Below are 21,938 nucleotides of genomic sequence, written 5' to 3' on the forward strand. Positions count from 1 at the left end.
GCTGGCTTGTATCCATAGATGCTTCTCAGGCAAATCCTGGGACGTCATTCTCCCCCTGTACTCGGCCTTAGTGAGGCCGCAGCTGGAGTACTGTGTCCAGTTTTGGGCTCCACAATTCAAAAAGGATGTGGAGAAGCTTGAGAGAGTCCAGAGAAGAGCCACGCGCATGGTCAGAGGTCAGGGAAACAGACCCTACGATGACAGGCTGAGAGCCCTGGGGCTCTTTAGCCTGAAAAAGCGCAGGCTCAGGGGTGATCTGATGGCCACCTACAAGTTTATCAGGGGTGACCACCAGCATCTGGGGGAACGTTTGTTCACCAGAGCACCCCAAGGGATGACGAGGTCGAATGGTCACAAACTACTACAAGACCGTTTCAGGCTGGACATAAGGAAGAACTTCTTTACTGTCCGAGCCCCCAAGGTCTGGAACAGCCTGCCACCGGAAGTGGTTCAAGCGCCTTCATTGAACACCTTCAAGATGAAACTGGATGCTCATCTTGCTGGGATCCTATGACCCCAGCTGACTTCCTGCCCTTTGGGCAGGGGGCTGGACTCGATGATCTTCCGAGGTCCCTTCCAGCCCTAATGTCTATGAAATCTATGAAATATAGCATGGTTCATTTTTATGTAAGAGGAAAGTTTTGGGGCAGCCTAAGGTAATTTTGAGTTTCAGTTTAGGACTTGCAAAAATCATTTCCCCCCCAAATTTTTCCAAAAGATGTTTGTAAAAAATAAATTTGAAACCAGTTTGGTACAAGCTTTGAACACTAATCCAGTGAGGACTAATACATGGAACCAGCATCTATAGGAGGGGTGGTCAACCTGCGGCTCAGGAGCCACATGTGGCTCTTCAGAAGTTAATATGCGTCTCCTTGAATCTTTGCACAAGCACATGGTGACCAGCTTCCATTTGGAATTTGGTCAGTGTGTGCTCGTGGAAAGATTCAAGGAGATGCATATTAAATTCTGAAGAGCCACGTGTGGCTCTGGAGTTGCAGGTTGGCCACCCCTGATCTATAGAATACATCATTCCAAGATGTTCACAAACTGTTGCCATTTCAAAATTGATGGTGTGTATAAAGTGGAATGTACCAAAGGTACAGTAAGGCAGATGATGTAGAATTTTTTAAAATATGCAGTATTTTTAATGGTCGTTCCTAGTCATATAATTCAATCTTTGAATGATGATACCTGACTTCTCACAAATATATGCAGAAGTAATGTCACTTCTGATGGTAGAGAAATCTAATTTGTAGGGATGCGCCGATAGAGAATTTTTGGGCTGATATGATAGTCAGTTTTTAACAAGCCATATCAGCCGGTATTGATCCAATTGCCAATATGCAGCCCGGCAGTGCAGAGAGCAGCAATGGGCTTGTAAGTCTGTTGTGGGGAGATGTGCAGATCAAGGCCTCTGCGGTGAGGGAGGGAGGGAGTGGGGCTGGGGCAGGGGTAGTCCTGGCGGCTAGTCTGGGTGGTGCAGGGATGGGGGCCAGCTCCCGTCAATGTACGCACCCCGGAGGACATGGGGGCGGTGGGGGGGGGTGCGTGCCCCCGGATCTGTGTACCAGGCGACTGTGGGATGCTGCTGTGGGCTGGAGCTATGGCTGCACCAAGCTCCCCCTGGCTGGGTGGAGCTAGGCCAAGCTGTCCTTAGGGTGGATGGCTGCAGCACTGGGTATGTTTTGCTACGGTGAATTTTGGTGTGGCTGCAAGCCCTCCCCTTTGTACCCCCCTTTCCAGTGCTGCTGCTGTCTTCCCTGAGTGCAGCCCCAGCTCAGCCCCCCTGCCAGGCAGAGCCCAGCCCCAGCCAGCCCTCATGCAGATCTGGGGGCCATGCCCCACCACGCCTTCCCCAGATAATCTTCTTGCAGCTCTGTCCCATGTCCTGCCCCAGCTTGACAGCGCCTGCCCCAGCCCCACTCCCTCCCTCACTGCTGGAACCTCGATCTTTCCCCCTCGCCTCCTTCCCACCCCTCCCCCCACAACAGACTTACCAGCTGGACCCAGCTGCTCTCTAGGCTTGTGCGAGTAGGCAGCTTTGGCATCCGAAGCAGCCGGATCCAAGTGATTCGATCCGGAGCTCCGGACCGGGTTCCTGCTTTGATCTGGCCGAAGCAGCCTGTGTGTTAAGGCGCAGCAGGGTGAAAGCTGCAGGGATGGTAGCCCCTGCTGAGGCCATGACGCCTTCCAGCTGTCAAGAAGATAGATACAGGGCTTCTGGGTTCTGGGACCCTTCACCTCTAGCTGCTGACAGGCAAAACGTGTAGCATGGGCGCTTGTGCAACTGTGTCTGTCTTGGGGCAGTTGATTGCCTGTATTGTTTATTTCCTCTCTTTAGTTTGTGGTTTTGTAGGTGTTAATTGTTGCTTGTTCACACCTACAAAGCATGAGTTTTGCTTTCAAGAATTTGGGGTGCAGTTCCCACAAAACCCCTGTACCGATATTCTTGAAATTTGGCATGCGTCATGCTCTCAACAGAGGTTACCACCCCTGCAAGTTTCATCCAAATCAGACAAAAAACAACCAAGTTATAGATATTTAATTGATTCTCCCTTATACCCTATGGCTGGATCTCCGAGGCAGCTCCAAAGCTTTTCCGAAGCAGTTTGGAAGCTCTGAACCATTTTGGAAAGCCTAACGAAGCTAGCACTTCGATCAGGACATGCTGCTTCAGATGCCGAAGTGGCCAAAGCTTCTCTGGATCCGAAGCACAGTCCGAAGCCTCACACAGCCCTACTGCTCTCCTCACTGCAGAGCTGCGCTCCTGGTCTCCTACTTGCTGCACTGCAGCTGCATGCAGGCACAGGACACTTATCAGCAACATTATTAGCCACATCAGCCTAAAAATGCTGATTACTGATAATTTCAATTTTCCTTATACGGAAGGAAATATATTGCCAATCCAATATGGAACCAATGTATTGGTGCATCTCTGTTAATTTGTAAACATTCCCTCTTGTGCTCAAATCTTGGAGTTTCAATTGAATGCCATAATATTTCTGATAAAAGACCTTCAGTGCATGTTCAGTTTCACAGAATAAAACTCTCAGAATTCTTGCCTGGCTTTAAATATTCCAGCCTTGTAGTAATTTGCCGGTATATTTAGCTCATTCTGCATACAGACATCCTGCATCTTACGTGGGGGTTATGTTCTAAAGGCAGCACGTAAAGGTGAAAATCGCGTATAGTGAAATTGCATATTACCGTGGCAGCGGTGACTGCCTCTGCCTCCAAAACCTCCTGCTGCAACCGTGGAGCTGTGCTTAGAGCTGTGCGGCTGGCGGCAGTGGTGCAGCGTGGGGTGGTGGTGGGGATGGCTGCGTGCCGCCCGGCCACCACCACGCCTGGCGGCCAGCCACACAACTCTGGGCACAGCTCCATGGTGGTGGCGGGAGGTTTTAGAGGCAGTCACCGCTGGCAGCATGGTGGTGGCCGGGTCTCCAGGTAAGCAGCAGCGCCATGTGCAGACTCAAGCCCCTCCCCACCCGCATATAGTTGAATTTGTGCAAATTAAATGCGCATAAGATGCAGGATGCCTGTATGTGAGAACTTCTGCATAGGAGGAAACTTGATTGAATTGGTTCATAAAGACTATCCTATGCTCTTAATATATCACTTAATGTCCCTTGGAATCTTAAAACTTTCCAATTCATAATGTTGACTCAAATGCTTACTTGATCTTAAGATACGATTTACATCCCTTTGAATCCAGAACCTCCATCCTTGGAGGTTTTTTAAGACCAGGCTAGACAAAGCTGTGGCTGGGGTTATATAGTTGGGGGTGGTCCTGCTTTGAGCAGGGGGTTGGACTAAATGACCTCCTAGGGTCCCTTCCAATCCTAATTTTCTATGATTTAATGAATCCAGCAACTTGACATTTCCAGTAGAAGTGCACCGATATATTGGTCCGATATCGGATTGGCACCGATATAAAGAAAATTGATCGCATTGGAAATCAGCCTTTTTTGCCAATAATTTGGCTAATAAATGCCTGTGCGTGTGCGCAGCTGCAGTGCAGTACGTAGGCAGCAAGGAGGGCAGCTTGGACAGTGCTTGCCCCAGCCCCATTCCTCCCTCATCATGGGGGCCTTGATCTGTGCCCCTTCCCTCCCCTTCCACCCCACCAGAATTGCCAGCTGTACACAGCTCTGCAAGCTGCCAGGCTGGTATCAGAAATCGGATCGGTATCAGCTGGTATGCTTCCTTAAAAATTGGCTATCTGTACCAACCCCCAAAATCTTATTGGCTCACCCCTAATTTCCAGTTTCAAGAACTTTGCTTTGTTGTTTTAAAGTTGTAATTGTTTTTAGAATCTTAGTCATCAGTCAGTGTGAGACAGAGAAGACAAAGATGGCAGTTTTGAGGATTAGTAATGTTAAATTTAATTACTAGTGTTAATTTTAAAGAAATATTTTGATTTTTAGATCCATTTGAAAACATATAAGAGAAATGTGGGCATGGACATGAAGCCCTCTGTAATTCCAATCTTCCAACCATGGGACTACCAGCAAGTATTGTGTTGGGGATCTCTTTGGCAGTGGTGAATGGAACCTGTTGCCATGGTGTTATCCCCATATGTAGATCTGTCTCTGAAGACAAGTAATGCATATATGGTTAGATTAGATATTCTATATACATCATTTCAATTTAAATGATAGCATATATCACTGAAGAATTTCTAGATTATCCAAAGAACCTGGACTGTTTAAAGAATGTTGGCAAGTGTTATCTTTAATTTAAGCTTTAATTTTCAAATGAATGGGTATCAAAAGTTCCTGACTGCCATTGCATAACTCGATCAGAACTAGCAATTATAATAACAGCCACCTTATACTAAAGAATTCTATATTTTAAAGTTTCACTTGTTTCAGTCTTAAAGAGTTCTAATACTAATAGTATACATGCAGTGTTTTAAAGAAGTAGCAATGCCTCTCCTTTGGCAAGCTTCATTGTTTTGAGGGGGAATAGGTGCCAAATTATTAAAGTGAAAATTTAGATATGTTGTATCCTTTATAGTCACTTCACATCTATACTTGGTTAGATCATAACTGTTACCAGGACTTGAATGCCTGGTTGAATCTGTAACCTCAGCATAGTAACTTTTGCTGTGCAAGCAGATTTAAGTGAATTCTTTACATTGTCCAAAATGGATTTTTAAGCTAGCACTTTGAATTGTGCGTGGGATGATATCTAGTAATTTTGCCATAAATTTGCTACAATAATTGTTTTGCCTCTTATAGAGAAACTATTCTATATGTTTTTTTGTTGCTTGTCCCCCTGTTTTGTATTTCATTATAAAAATCTTTTCCTGACATTCACACTCAGTATACTTCTCATTACACTGGAAACTACACAACTGTAGTTCTCTGGCCTGAGGAATACGTGATCCGCCTTTTTTAGTTGGTTTGTAAGCCGTATTACTTCTCGGCCTCTTGTCGACTCAGATCAAGTGTAGACCCTGGTGAAGAAGGTGGCACCCAGCAAAAAAACCCTATGTAGAATAAATCAGAACACACCAAAAGAAAATTCACCAAATGTAAAAAGTTCCTAAGACCAATAATTTATATCCAAACATCCGTAATAAGAGTGATAAGCATGTCCTATGAGGATAGACTTTACAGTGCCTGCCATTAAATATTAAGGGACTTTCCTAAATTTGTACTACAGAGCTCTAAATGTCCTCTCTGCAGAATTTAAAACAGTCTAATCAAGATCACTTCTGAACAGGACAGTAGGGCAACCTGAGTAAGCAGCTTGTATTGTCTCTATGTTGTTTGTTCTCCACCTACCAGAATGTTTAGCTTTTGTTTCATTCATCTATTTGTTGTCATAAAGGTATTGAGGTGAAAATAATAAATTCCGATGAAAGTCCCAAGGTCCAGAAGCTGGTTGCTGTACGTACGTATGTACGTGTGTGTGTGCGCGCGCGTGCACACACACACACACACACACACTTTCTTTCAAAAAGCTGTGAATATGCAATTTTTTCTGCAAAAATACCAACTCTGAACATTAGTACAGAAAGATGTGTCTAAATTCTGTATCAAACACTATGCATCAGGAATCTAGTTTGGCCCTAGAGAGCCTCCCACTTTAGCAGATAATAAGGCTGAGATTTGCTACTCTCCTTTACCTTTACATGTGCAGAAAAAGGTAATGTAGTGAAAATAAAATTTTGCTTACATCCGTCCCAAACTTAATTTTAGATTAAGAAATATATTTATTCATGAATAACAGTAAAATAATTTGAAAACAATCTTCAGTAGTGATACTTGCTCAAATACAGTTTTTAGGACTTTACCACTTGATCATGTACAGTTTGATTTAACAGTTCAATCTAATGCATATAAAGCAGAGTACTTAAAATTTTGTATTAAAACAGTTATAACTAACTATAAAATACTAATATTTTTGTGCATGTTGGCCACCAGAAATGGGTTTTGAATTCCAAAAGAATTGATTTAATATACTTCGCATTTTATTAATAATAGGAGATGCTGCATGGTTTAAACATTTGGGCTGATGGTCTGAGGAGCATGAGGAATGTGAAAAATTAAAAGAAACGCAAACAAGTAGGATTAATGAACAAAGCCTGAGATTCTTACCCTAGAATAACTCTTCCTGTTTTGGTCTATTTAAGCCCAATACAACTACGATTAAACTGCTGTAATTCAGTTAAACTTCTAGGTATGTGAAACCATTCTCAGAAGTGCTTGGAAGCAGACATCTTTCCTTTAGGCTTGGTGGAATGACCTTTTTCAAAATTTACGCTGTATGCAGCAACACTCGTGTCTTGCTGCTTACCAAATCTCATTAACTACTTTGTTTAGGTTTTCAGGCAGTTGTGTAGGCAAGTGTCACATGGATCTGCAGTTGGCTGTTGCTGGGCCTTTGAAGTTGGTTATCAGGCAGCAATTGTGGGGGAGTTTTGGCTTCAGGTAGCCATAAAGGATCCCAACCTAAAACTTTTTTTTTTAAATACTAATGTAACTTTAGTTACCAAAAAGTTACTGTCAGATGGCAAAACCTGATGTGATAGGTTCTCAGGTGGAGCATTTTCCATTCAATATTGGTTCATAGAAATGGTTACCAGAAATAGTGTAGGCAGATAAAAGTTTTTAACTAATTTTCCTTAAAGGGCTGCAAAATTTCTGCTTTCCTGCTAATATTTTTTGTGTTGCCATTCACCTTTACAGCCAACATTGCACTGATACATAGAGAAAAGTAGCTGACTGGTTTGATGGAAGAAGAAAGATTTTAAGATTTTATTCTTCAGGTATTTAAAGAACTGCTTTGTTCCACAACCTTGAGTAGGCTGTTGAACAAAGTAGAAATAATTACTGGGATATTCTACTGTTTAGTAGAAAAAATTACTGGGAAAATGCTTTTCAAAATTTCCTACTGCTATGACATGCAATAAATTCTCTCAGTTATGGAGGTCATCGTTTGGGTCAAAGTTCTATTTCTATGTAATAATAAATATAGGAGGAGGAAATGTTTTTTTCCAAACCTGGATCCTGTTTTCCACTTCTAAATAATAGCCAAGGTTTTGCTGGGGACAAATAAGTCTGTTTCTCTTTGTATTTAATTATAGGAGAAATAATTTCAAGCAACCCCTTTAAAGTGGCAGTCTGAATATTCTTTACTTACTGTTGTTGTTACAGGTATATTATCTGATATGATTATTAGTCCCCTAAAATGTGAAAGTGTGAAGTTCACTTGGTACATTTAACAACTTACTGGTCACTTCGAAGTTTCCACTTTATAATGTTTTCTCTTTCTATGCATCTTTTACACAGCTCCAAGGGAAAAAAAATAGTCTTAAAAAATAAATGCAACTATTACACTACACACTAAGGAAAGAGCTAAACAGGAAGGGCTAATGAGGGAAAGGGGTTCTTACAGCAAGTGTAGTAAGTGAACTGACTTCTCACCCTTGAATTTTGACAAGATTACATTGAATGTCTATATGAAAAATGGTGGTCTGCTTAGTCCCCTTCAGTGCCAGCTCTTTTAAAAGTCATGGTGAGCTACCACATTGAAGACATTTAGACTGTCCTCTTCACACCCACATTTGAGCTGCGCTTTTCCTTCCCATTTCCAGTGATTCCTGTTCCTTCACCAGCCTTAAATGTCACCAAACGGGGACCCCAAACAGTCCACGCAGAACCCTTCTGTCACCCCCTCTCTCTCAGCTTGTCCAATATGATTAATGTGACCTCGCTGTCCATGAGGTGTAGCCAGACAACGTTGCCCTGTGCCTCATCTATGTATACGTTTTTGGAGGATCCCAGGACTCATGACAAGAACGCAGTTCCAGTCATGACTGAGGGGCTAATTAGCACATGGATCATATGGGGTTAGGGGAAATCTGGATCTCACACACACACACACACGCACACACACACGCACACACACACGCACACACACACGCACACACACACGCACACACACACGCACACACACACGCACACACACACGCACACACACACGCACACACACACGCACACACACACGCACACACACACACACACTGAGCAGTGCTGAGCTGTAGGGTCACCATGGCTTGAAATGTTGTTGCCTCTAGGGCCCAGCCCAAATAACTAAATGGTAAATCATGAGTAGGGAAATATGGCATGGCTTTTGCCTCCCAGCTGGTCAACAACAAGCAGCAAGGCTGCTGGGGCCCCTTGGCTAATCAGCACCTTGAGGCAAAAACCATGTCATATTTAAAAACATGGTTTTCGCCTCCCTGCCATTCAAAAGTGAGCAGTGGGGGCCCCCACCAATCAACAGCAGGGGGGCATGCGGGGGAAACTGCAGAATTAAAGGAGTTGCTGTGCACTTGCATGACGTTTTTGGTAGGTCCGTAATTGAGCCTTTTGGCTTCAGTCTGTATTATATATTAGTTTGTACTATGTACAAGTAGGTACAGGCGTGCTGCTTAAAAGTGTGTTCATAGAGTACCTGTGCTAAAACTAGGTCTGTGAGTACACAGGCATGTTTATTTCATGGACAGCATTTTCAAATTTGTCCGTTACTTCAGTGTGCTTATGGAGATCAGGGTCTAACAGTAGGGTAGGGGGGAAAGGGTCTGCAGAGAGAAGTGAGGGGCAAGGGTTAAGGGGGTCCCTCCCCCAGATTTATTTCCCCTGCTGTAGCATTGGAAGGGGAACAAATTCAAGACATCTCAATAAATAGATTCTATACCTGGAACATTTTAACAAATGTTATACATTTTCTATATATAGAATCTAATTATTGGGGGTGGAGGTTTATCTTATATTTAGGGTCATCTTGTATTCGAGTAAATAAAATACTAATAAATAGTAAAGGCAGAAATGTAAAATATCTGTGTTTGAATCAACAGTGAAGTCTTAAATATCGGCACCTTCGATACTGGAATCTAATTTCAGTCATGTCACTTACATAACACCCTGTTGTACTGGTTCTCAATTTTGTTAGACCCTCTCTGAAAATTTAATCTCTTAGCTTTCACTTGGTTTTTTGACTTGAAAAATAATAGAGCAATTTGTTACAAAGAGCTCAAATTCCACAACAGGTCAGAATGTTTTTTATACTGTTTCTTGACAGTGTTTTTGGACTTTTTTTATCTGGTTTTCTTGCCAGTGGTATAGGTGTTCACACACTGCATCACCCTTAAAAGGATCTGACAGCACCCCAGGGTGTTATCTCACCCTAGTTAAGAATCACTGCCCTATCAAGAAACATTTTGCATAGGGTAGCATTAGAATATTCGTGTTCAAAACTGAAGTGCTACTTGTAGTATTGAAGTAACATTGTTTTTGATTCTTAGGACTAATTACATATAAAGTTTACAAAGTAAGACAAAATGGTATGTTAGTGTCAGGATCTGTAAAGTTTAATGGTGTAACAGAAATACGGAGATGATTGCATTAGGTGAATTCAGATGCCACTTGACAAAACTTGCTTGGCACTGATAAGACTTGCACATGATTGGTCATGTTGCTCTTTCAAATCTACTTTATTATTCAGTTGTTCAGATGCTGCTGAATTATGAGGAACTCTTAAAGATTTGTGAGCAGAGCATTTCTTTTAATTAGGTGACTTTCTGCAGCTGAACTTGATCACTTAAACATTGCTCTTGTTCCACTAAAACCACAAAATGTAAATTCTTAGCTTTTAATCCTCATTTTGTACTATTGAGTTTAGGACTGTCTAGAAAATGTTGGCATATTGTAGGTAGGATTTGCAGTGTATGTGGAATGCTACTAAAGTGCTGTCTTGTGCAGAATCAACTGTATATAGCTTTGTTTGTGTTAAATGTAGGGAACGAACTGTGTCCTTCATTCCTTGTCTCTGTAGTGTTCTAGCAAGGATTGTAAATGAAGGGGAATGGCAGTAACTGTGGGAAACAGTTGGTCTGACAATAAAGCTTTGTGCTTCCTGAAGGTCTGACAGAATGACATTACAATTTCAAATGCCACACTATAGTTCTGGAATTCAGCTGCAAGCTTTAGGAGCAACACAACCTGAATTTCCCTCTGACGCGGGCTACTTTTCATATCCCATTTAAAAGCACTGTGTGTTTTTTTTGGTTTTGTTCATATTCTCCTAATACCAATGCAGAATGATGTTTTGAATCAAGGAGCCTGTTTCAGTAGCAGGTGGAAATGTTGTGTTCTAAGCTGTTGTGACAGTACATTTTAAAATCTGAGTATTTCTTTTAGTTAAGAATATACTACCATTTAGCGCGCACTGCTTTGCTTAATTTTATGTTCGGAATACAAGCATTGTAAATGACACTTTGTGAAATATAGTATTATAGAGTTTAGTCTTGAGCCTGTAGTGGTAGTCCTAAAGTTCTTTCATATGCTTAGGGCCAAAAGCTAATGTTATACATTATAAAGCTGAGGATATCTATTTTCCAATAATAATCCACTCAATATTGGACTTAAAATCATATCATTCTCTTACCTGGCTTCTCCTTGTAGTTTTGGCATGGCTGACAGCTTAAGAATCACTAATTACTTAAATCTGGGCTGTGTATTAATTATTTTAAATCTTCAGTGTAAAAAGCACATTCCTTGAACTCAAGCATTTAAAAGATACTAATAGTAGGTATTAGTCCATTCTAGCTTGTGAAATATCCTGCATAAACTACAGTAGAATAAAAGTGGGTTTGGAAAAAAAAAATCCAGTGAGCAAAATTACACTAATATTATGATCTCCTAAGATCAAGAATATGTTGATGAGTAGATGGTTGCAGGTATTTCAAGTCATGTGTTTGGGTGCTATGATCCGGGACTGCTAATCAGAAAAGGGTGAGGGAACCTAAACCTCTTATTCTTTGGGTGGTGGAAGTGAAGGGGTAATGCCTGAAAAATGAAATTGAAAGAGAAATAATTCTGATTTTTTTAAATTATTATTATTATTATTAATGCAGGAAACCACTCCCAACCCTCAAACTTCAGAAGAAGAGAAAACTGAGACAGCACCTACTCAGGAGGTTGCCAGTCCTGAACAGTATATTAAGCATCCACTACAAAACAGGTGAGTACTGTTCTTCTGCCACTAGACTTTGTGATTCTATAGGCAAGTATTTCATCATAATTCTCATAATTTTGTTTTAATACCATGTATTTCACAAAGAAAAGTGTTGCATTTAAAGGTGCACTGATGCATCGGCCCAATATTGCATTGGCAGTGATACAAAGAAGATTGACTATATCAGAAATCAGCATTTGTTGCCTAATGTGGCCGATAGTTTGGCCGATTAAATGCCTTGAACATACACGTAGCCACACGCAGGACGTAGGCAGCAAGGAGCACAACCTGGCAGCTTGAAGAATTGCGTCCAGCTGGTAAGTCTGTTGTGGGAGGAGGGGAAGGGGCATGGCAGGGGGTGCAGATTGTGGGAGGGAGTAAGACTGGCGCAGGCTCTGCCGAGCTGGGGTGGGACACAGGACGGAGCCACGGCTCGTCCGGGGGGGAGGGGGGGGCGCCCCCCGCCACTGTGCACACGCCACGTGGGCATGGAAGGAGTGTGACCCCTGGCTCTGTGCACAGGGTGAAGACAAACAGCCGCTGCAGGCTGGGGCCAGGTCTGTGCCAGGCTCGTCCTGGTGGGGGCTGGGCCGGGCTGCGCTCGGGGCAGACCGTGCGGGGGGGCCTACAGCAAATTTTGGGGTGACTGCAGCTCCTCCCGTAGCCTCCTTCCCAGCGCCACCACCCGCCCCAAGCGCAGCCTGGCCCAGCCCTTGCTGAGAAGGGCCCTGCGAAAACCTGACTCAAGCCCGCAGCAGCAACTTGGACACGCCCTGCACAGATCCAGAGGGCACGTGTCCCCCATGCCCTCTGGGGGTGCATCCAGCAGCAGGAGCCACCGCCCCTCTCTCCCCCTATCCCCCAGACAAGCCGCAGCTCCATCCTGTGCCCCACCCTGTTCCGGCTGAGCAGGGCCTGCCCCAGCCCCGCTCCCTCCCTCACCGCGGGGGCCTCAATCTGCTTCACCCCCTCCCACCCCCCCCACACACAAAGACATGTCAGCAGGACACTGCTCTTCAAGCTGTGTATCAGAAATCTGATCAGTATCGGCAGATATGCCTCCTTAAAAAGCGGCTATTGGTATCGGCCCCAAAAATCTCTATTGGAGCACCCCTAGTTGCATTAATTTTTCTGTGTCAGTCTTTTTCCGAGACCTCACCTAATTTAGTATCTATTCATAGGAAAAGATAGAGAAGAAACCACATTTAATCAAGATTAATTATGTGGGTAGTGTCCCTGAGACTACTAGCTTTTTCAGCAGAATTTGATAGTTTCAGAAAACTCCAGTGGCTATTTTCTTAGAATTTTCCACCACTGTAAAGCAAAATGGAAATCTAAGGAATAGGTGAATAACATGGCAGTTATTACCATTTAACTGTTACTGGACGTGATTACAACTGATCTAAAATATTGAGTTCACTAGATTACTTATGAAAAAGGCAATTTTTGTCAAACCATTAAGCGTATGGTGAGAACTTTAAGTATAGTTGAGGGTGGGCTTTTTTTTTTTTGTTTCTTTGTTCTTTTATTTTTCAGCATATAAAGCTAAAGAGCTGTTTGCAGATCAGACTGTTGGGTGCTCTTTGTCACTTTTTTGATTGAGCTCTGTAGAGAATGAAGAAACTGTCCAAGGGACAGACATTCTCTAACTTAAACTTAGGCTAACCTTTTTGCGGTGGAAGTATTAAGCTTAGAGACTAAATGTCTTTAAATGTTAGATACAATTTTCTGTCAACTACAATTACAGAAACTACACTTGTTTTTGCAAATTATAAGTTGCAACGCATTAAAGAATACTGATTTTTATCTTTGTTCAGCATTCATTAGTAATCTGCAGACATTGTTTGTTCTTGGGCTAAAACTAGTACCAAAACTTTTTCTGTAGCTTTGGGCAAGAACTAGGAATAGAATGACGTCTTGAATAATATCCTCCTTTTCTTTCCCTCTGATAATTCCAGCTGGTACTGTATTTCTGAAGTTATGTTCTGTCAAGATGTGTTAAGGAAAGTATTTCCCATAAGAGATTTTACACTTTTAAATCTCAAGGGTAGTTTAAAGAGAATTTCTGAGAGCAATAATGGGTTTTCTATTAAGCTTCCATCAGGATCCATCTGAAAAGCCATGTAGGCGAAGGGACAAAGAGCTAAAAGTATAGAAGTATTCCTAACTTGTCAAGTTATCAGTCTTTCACAAACTATAACCAAGAGTTTACTTACACATACCAGACTATTAGTTTATCAGTAGTTGCAAGCAAAAACCTCTCTTCTTAAGTTGATGCAAATGGTCATTACCACTTAAAGCCTTTTAAATAGCTGTGCAAAAATTGATCAGCTAAGTCTCCCTTCCATTTAAGGTGCAAATGCTTTTTTTTACTGGCCCAAGGTCCAGAATTGGAACCCAGATGTCTGTCTTAAGAATTTCTCCCAACAACCTGGGCCCTGGAGCAGATTTTCATGCTGTTATTTCAATGGCAGGGTCTAATCTTGTCTGGAATTGCTAACTGGATAATTGTCAGTCCTTTTCAGCACTGAATTTTATTTTTAATGTATAGCATATAATTTTTTTAGATGGGCCCTCTGGTTCTTTAAAAATGACAAAAGCAAAACCTGGCAAGCAAACCTTCGTCTGATTTCAAAGTTTGATACTGTTGAAGATTTCTGGGCGTAAGTAAAGTGTTCAATTTCTTTTTTTTTCTTTAAATCTATGTAGTAATCCATAGCATATTGGAATTGTGTACATGCTTCTACTACCATAAATGTTAGCATCTGGAGTGCAAGTTCAAATCTATTTCAGGGGCTTAAGGGAAAGTCCATTTCATTTTTCCAAATGAACTTTTGAAACATGTCACTTGGAGGTAAATAATTTATTTATGGGTTTTTCTGTATTCTAAATATCAATTTATATTGCCACTTGTACTGGTGGTGATGTAATTGTACATTTATTTAGATTAAGCAGGTGGTTTCTTGTTTTTTGGCTCTCAGTCTGCTCTTGCTATGTATAGGGTTTAAATGGGTAGACTAAACTGTGTAGTCATACAACTCAGTTGACGAAGTAACTCTGGTATGCAAAGGCCATAACACTGTTCTGTCTTCTGTCTGGAAATTTGAGATTAAAAATGTTGGTTCCCGTCCTTTGATACTTCATGGAGACCTGTATTCAGAGTGTAGGTGCTTGACGCTTCCAAACATCAGTCTTAAAGTGCATCAAGTTAAACACTTAGTCAGTATTTTCGGAAATTATTTAAAACTATGCTATTTAAAAAAAACAAACAACTTTCTCTTGGAAAATAGCTTTCTCATTTATTAGCCAGGTTGCCCAAGTAAATTGTGTAGACGATAGATAAATTACTGGAATATGAGCGAACTGCAGAAACAAGTTAAAGCTGTTCTGAAATAAAAGCTCTTATTTGAACAAAGATGGCACTAAGGAGACTGGTATATGCCCATGTTAGATTGGAAAGTTAGAGACTTTAACAAAGCCTATAACTTTCCCAGTAAATTCTTAGTCCTCTTACTCTTGTAAACATTCCAGAGCATATCATTCTTCAACACAACTGATATGAGAGTCTTGTGAGACTTGAGCAGAGTAACCTTTACACAACTGAAAATTAGAAGGAACTGCTGTCCCTACTCCCCCTTCCCCTCCCCCCTGCAGTTAGGAGCCAATTTCAAATATTACATTGGTCATAGGAATGAAGTTTGAATAGTGTTGCTTTCCTAGTTCTTGTTTTAATGAATTTAACATTTTGGTTTTCCAAGTTTTGCAGGTTGTGTTACTAGAGGAGGGAAGCAGAAGAGTCGGTTAGAAAAGGAGTCGTGCTGTTTGTTTAGCTTTTCTTTAAACACCGGCTAGCTACCTTCTTCTGTGTAGTAAAATCAGGATTTTGTTACATGCAGCTCTCTATATATGAGAGGTAGGGAAATCTGGATGTGGCAACTTGAATACTTTTATTGGTATGGATGTAGGCTACCAATAGATGTAATAAAAATTGACATGCTAGAGAGAATGGCTCTGGACAAATATACTATTCATGCTGTCCACATGGGAAAACTTGATGTCCCAGGGGATCTTTCTGTAGAGTTCTGTTCAAGCAGCCAGCATTGGCATTTGCTCCATAGGGTTAGTCTAAGGGTGATGAGTTTTGATCCTGAATACTTTAGATGTGGGGTGTGAATCAGTTGTGAGTTTTTGCTTTCCAGCTACTGCTTGATGAGCAAAGGAAGACCCAGTTCCACTAGTCCCATCCTTGTTTGGGAAGCTGGTAGATGGAGATCTAGTATTCTGATTTTTTGTTTGTTTGTTTGTTTGGGGGTTTTTTTGCATACATGGGCCTCATGGGCTGTGCCCAGTCTGTCTGTGCGCCAGATCCTGCCAGCTGGCTTGATCCAGCACATGAGACTTGGATACAGTCATGCAGGAGGAGGCAGCTTGGCCAAAATGCACCAAGTGAGGAGGCAGGGGCAGCAGCAGCAGCTTGGCCCCAATCCAGTTGTGTGGAGCTTGGGAAATTAACAGCAGTGAGGTGGCAGGGGTGGCAGTATTGATTGCCACTGCTCTCTGCTGCCAAATTTTCCAACACATGGGGAGCCCTGCAGGCTGTATGCCGTGGCTCTGTGGGCTAGGGGTTAAATATTGCTGCTCTAAATACATGGTTCTTAGCTAATCTGTCTGCTAAGAAGTAAGCCTGAGTTTGCTTGTTACCAGGATCTGAGTGGATAACTGAATAGAACACTTGCTAGCTTAGGTGTCTCTAGTTAGGAATTGGATACAGCAGTAGTTTAAACCATTTTGGCTTTTTTCACCCAGTCAGTGAAACTGTTCACATTAGATGGTGTTTTTTTAGAGATGCTACTGAAATAAAGGTCCAGTTGAATTTTATTGTATTCTCTTGCCTTGCATTAACTGGATTGTTCTTTAAAACAATTGCTGGTCCTTTATTTTAGCAGTCCTTTTTTGGCATCTGGTCTGGAACTGCAATTTTTTGTCAGTCCTATTCTAAGCTCTGCACTTAATCCAACAGCAGAGGTTGTAGAGTAAGGGCAGGGCATGCAGCCGTGTGGAGAACTGCTCCAGGCCTGGGATATTGCAGCGGTGACAGCATGGTCTGGAGCCAGGGCAGAGCTGCAAGTCTGCTCTCCGAGCCCTGGAGCAGCTCCATGCCCAGCTGCTTGCCCTCCCAGTGCTGCTGGGGCCAGTCTCCATAGGAACCCTGGCCCTGCACTGTCACAGAGTTGCTGCTACTGGAGTCTCCATGGAAACCAGTGTCAATGATGCAGGTAAGGGCTGCTGGGAAATGGAGTCTGGCCACCAGCTGGAGCCTCTATTTTGCCCACCCCTGTTGTAGCGGCAGCATTTCTTCCCAGTTCAGAGTACTCTAAGCCCACTGTCACAGTGTTCTTTCTCAGTTTTCAAATTTTTTTTTCCTGCGCATTGCTCAGTGGTGAACTTACTTTTGGCACAGTATATGCTTTTTATGGCATTTCATAATCTTGAACTCTTGTCGCTCTTCCAGCCTTATTTGGATCTCACATACTCTGCCTACAGCATTGAAGCTGAAAATAATTATATTAGATGTGATAAGGTGGAATAAGTCTCTTAAAACAATGCTTCTGAGCAGAAAAGCCACAACAATCTTATCCTTTTATCTTTTTATTACACTAAACAAAACATTTATTTATTTGGTGGCTTATCCTGAATGTTTACATGATGAATTTATGAAATGTCAGGTGAAATTACCTTAAATCAAAATTTGGTGAAATTATGATAGTATTCCTGAAAACTGAATTGGGGAAATTGACATTATATAATCAGTTTCTCCCCTGCTGCTCTAGAGTTTCAAATTCTTCAGAGAACATGAATTGTTTCTATTCTTCTAAAAAATTAGGGTAGCATCAAAAAACTTTTAAAAATAAAGTTCAACCTCAGTTCAGTTTGACATGATTGGAAAAAAATGTTTATTTCATGCTAATCGTATCGTAAAGATAAGTTTTCTTCAACTTTTCAGGAAAGGGTGTATCTTAAAATTCTGCTTAGCATTTTTAATTCATTTTATCTTATTGCTTTGTTTTTCTTTTTGTTTTAAATAGTTTATACAACCATATCCAGCTGTCTAGTAATTTAATGCCTGGTTGTGACTACTCACTCTTTAAGGTATGCCAGTCACCTTTTTTTTTTTCTTTATATGTAAATGACAATTTCAGACAAATGTATTATTTCATAATTCAGACATCATAGCCAATTTTTTTTCAGAAGTGACTGGTGATAATGGAAGTCAATCTGGGAGTGTCTTAAACAGTCTGAGTTTGAGACAGTGCTGAAAAGAGCACTTCACTTTGAAGTTCATGCTGGGTACTCAGCAATTCTGAAAACTTTGGCTCATGACCCTTCTGGTAGACTTAAACTCATCCCCTTGTATTAGTGCTTGCATTGTAACATCTTTACAAGGTATGTGTTAAAATACTTGATAGGCTTCAATGGTTTTTCACAGTAGAAAAGATCTTCAATTCTGGGAGGCATGAAAGACCATTCTGGGAGGCACTAAAAAGGAAATGTTGTTTTAGCTTTGAGCTCCTCCAATAAAAAAAAAAAATTCTGGGCTCCTGTTTTCCTCATATAGGTTCACTTAACACCAGATCCATGAAGGGGCTCTGAGAATAAATATAATCCCAAATTAGGTTCCATTGGTAATGCACAGGGTAAACTAGATACTGAGCAATGGGATTGACAGTAGCCAATAAGAGATGCTGAAGAGAAGGGTGTGTCTGAAATCACACCCCTCAATTTAGGTATCTGTGTGAACTTTCAATTTATGACCTGGAATTTCTTCCTGCACTCAAGGCACCTACGTTGTCCTTTTGGGTAGAGACAGCTAGCATACCTTTCAGTCATTTGATTGTCCTTCCTCCATTCAGTCCCGCATGCTCCCCTGAGCATCTGCCTGCCTTGTTTGTGAATTCTAAATGGCTTCTGGACATCTGATGGGTCCTGTAATGCTCACTTGTGATAATTATTCTAGGCATACACAGTAATAGCAGCATTCTCGGGAACCTTAGCAATGAAAATGTAGCTTTTTACACACTTAAGAGGTTTGGGTTGGGAGCGGTGGGATTAGTTTTATGGTTCTTGCCCTTTCACATGTCTGACTTTTGTCTAGGTTCTCTTTTGGGTCTGGTCCTTAGTGTTTATGAAAAGTATCAGTTAATCATTTTCTGTGAATGTGCAACAGGTACAAAACTGGCAACCACACTGCACACTTTCTTGTATTATCAGGCGTGTCCTTAAGTCTTGACCTAAAGGATTTGCCTGTAAAGGTGATGAAGTAGTGTGACCTCTATAGCTGTCAATTAGCATGCCAAATGTGGAGAAATGAAATGACACCACTAGCTCCCTTTATTGCTGCACACTTCATCAGCTTTCCTCTAGATTTGTATAAAGCAGAGATAATCAAGTGGCCTTCTCTGAAGTTACTAATAGAGGCATTTTTCTTCTTCCTGTTGATTGGGTGTTTTCAGTCATGCCTCTTTTAATGACTGATTTTAAATAACACTTCGTAGTCAGCATAGATGTGAGAGTGATTTCTGGCTCAGAGCAGTAAGCATCACTAAGTTTCAGTGCAAAGCCTTTTCTTTGTGCATTAGAAAGAACACATTTTGTCTTTTAAATGGTAGATTGATTTTGTTTTTTCACATGGCTGATAGGTTCAGGTTTCTTTATTCTTGGTTCAGCAAAACAGATGTTCTTTATGCCATTTTATGAAGTCACCTTTTGATGAGAGAAATTCCCATTTTGGACCTGCCTAAATTAAAGCACAGAAGCTAATTGATCTGACCAAAGATGCACCAGATGTCAGTGGTAAAACTGGGACTGCATCTCGAGAGCTTTTGTCCTAACTAGTGGTTATTTTGCCTGGCTTCATGCAGGTCAGAACAGATGTCTAACCTGAGCTGTGTCTGAATCAATTATCTGTGGAACATTTGTAGACAAAACTAGTTGAATTTAGTTCCTAAACTTCCCAGTTGCTTAACTTGAAATTGGTGGTGGCAGTGGTGGAAATATTTTGTGTATTTATCTGTGATACCATGATATTCTGCGGGACAATTCACTGCTATTTTTCAAATTCTCTATCAAGGCGGGTTAACTCAGACAACTGTAAATTTAGTTTCTATATTGCTGCTTAAATACTTTTCCCCTCCTTTTGTTTGGGCTTGTAATTAAACAGAAAATCCCTTGTATTTGTTTTTTAATTTCTAATTATACTTTATAGGATGGAATCGAACCAATGTGGGAAGATGAAAAAAACAAGCGAGGAGGACGGTGGCTAATTACACTAAATAAACAGCAGAGACGAAGTGACCTTGATCGCTTCTGGCTAGAGACAGTAAGCTCTGTGGCATTGTATCTTGCAACTAAACAATCATGTTTTATTTTTAATGTCTAATTAATGGGGTTTCCATTTCCAGTCTATAGCAAACTAAAAAATATTCTTTGGAAGATCTTGCCTGACTATATTTTTTTTGTCATACAGAACATGGATTGTATTGAAACATGAGATTTGAAATCCAAAGCATCTGTAAGCTTGTGCAGTGTCCCGTAATCAAGTGAATGAATAGGTGTCTTCTACTCCTAAGGGTATTTGGCATAACCTTACAGCCACTGGTGGTGTTGTATGTGTCCCTAACACTGTAATACAGTTATATTTCTATCCTAAGTAAATGGTTCTTATTTACAATTGGAAAAGCCTTCTTAGCAAGAGACCTCCAGACTTTATTTATATTTTGAATACAGTATTATAAACAAGAAGAAATTCTCAAATACTAACCATTGTGGCTTAAAGTTAAGAGTGTGTTATGCTATCCATCTATGTAATAGTTTTCCTGATCAAGCAGAGCATGTTGCTTTATACATTTTGGCACTCTATCTAATCTTTTGCAAAGAATCTGATTAACCTGGCTGTTTTCAGACCTTTCTTAAACTGAAGATGAAAAGCTATCCTGTTTAAGTTAAACAGCTGAACTCTTCATTTGCTTGCAAATTATTTCATGGGACCTGAACATTGTCTTTTTTCTGTGACAGGCATAGCGCTCTAAAACACATTAGCCAAGAATCTCTAGGAATATAGAAGCCAGGTATCTCCAGTTAAAATTTCAAAGACTATTTTTCAGGAGGAGATAAAAACCTGGAGAGAGGGAAATGGAATCTCTTTCCACAATGCATTTAAGAGTATTATAATGATCTAGCACTGTTTACAAGTACAGGCAGACTGGGTGGCTATTGAATTCATGGTGGAAGTGGGATGCACTGCAGCTCCTTTAATCTTGCAGGTTCCCTTGCACCCCTATCCCCCCGATTGGTGGAGGGGCCCCACTTGTGGCTCACTCATAATTGTCGGGAAGGTGAAAACTGCGGTTTTAAATAAATATAGCGCTGTTTTTGTCTCCTGCTGCTGATTGGCTATGGAGCCTCAGCAGCCTCACTCCTTGCTGCTGACTGGTGGGGAGGCATAAATGGTGCCCTGTTTAAAACAGCTGTTTTTGCTTCCCTGCTGCTGAGGAGAGAGCAGCAGGGCTCCTCCACCAATCAACAGTCAGGGGGGAGGGGTGTATGGGGGAACATGCAAAATAAAAGGAGCCTACTTCCATCATGAATTCAGTAGGTCCCTATACATTAGGGAGCAGTGTCATCCTCATTCAGTAATTTTTCACAATCTGCTTGCTGAACCAAATCAAAACCCTTTCCTCATTCTTCAGCACTCCAGACATTAGTCCATAAAGTCTTCTGCTCCAAACTTGGGTAATCTAACTGCATACTATTTGACTGAAAAGATCTGAAACTGGTATTTATTTCAGTTTTTGTCTTAATTGCACTGTCTTAAGCATCCATGTAGCATGCTTATCTTTGCACAGTGCTTCTAGTTAGTAAACAGCATTTTAAACAACAACTTTTTATTACCTGATTCTGTAAAGCTATGGCATTGGTTAAACACTGATACTTGAAATGTCTTGTCTGGAATAAGCCTCACAGGCTATTGCTTTTGGTACAGGTTTCCCTCACTTTATGTGGGTTCTGTAAGTGCGAATTCGCTCTTATGTGGTGACTCTTTTATACCAAACATTGGTTATATGGGAGGTAAATTCACTCTTATGCAAGCAGTGTGGTGGAAGCCTACAGTCAGCTGCTTTGTGCGGTGCGTTGTGGAAGTGATGCACATCAAAATATAGTCTCCTTTGTGGATCTATCCTCCTTGCTTGTTGTCTGTGACACGTGTTTCTGTAGCTGCCATCCCCCTTACAGCTTCTAAGTGTCCCGCTAGCTTATGTCCTACCCCTCTCCCTGGTCCATCAGTGAATTTTTCACCACCCTCTCTTCACACCAACTAAATATTCACCACCACCCTGTGCTTGTGTATA

At 41.4% G+C, this 21,938-nt stretch overlaps 1 protein-coding gene across 1 annotated transcript in view; it reads left to right on the forward strand.

The window, feature by feature from the left end:
- Positions 1 to 21,938, forward strand: part of EIF4E (eukaryotic translation initiation factor 4E) — a 32,913-nt gene that overhangs the window by 5,636 nt on the left and 5,339 nt on the right. The window contains exons 2-5 of the mRNA XM_006023689.2: positions 11,432 to 11,538; positions 14,100 to 14,195; positions 17,619 to 17,682; positions 19,796 to 19,909. Of these exons, the coding sequence (XP_006023751.1) occupies positions 11,432 to 11,538; positions 14,100 to 14,195; positions 17,619 to 17,682; positions 19,796 to 19,909 (381 nt within the window). The remainder of the gene's footprint in view (positions 1 to 11,431; positions 11,539 to 14,099; positions 14,196 to 17,618; positions 17,683 to 19,795; positions 19,910 to 21,938) is intronic.

The sequence above is a fragment of the Alligator sinensis genome, unplaced genomic scaffold, assembly GCF_000455745.1.
Source record: "Alligator sinensis unplaced genomic scaffold, ASM45574v1 scaffold353_1, whole genome shotgun sequence".
Taxonomy (NCBI): Eukaryota; Metazoa; Chordata; order Crocodylia; family Alligatoridae; genus Alligator; species Alligator sinensis.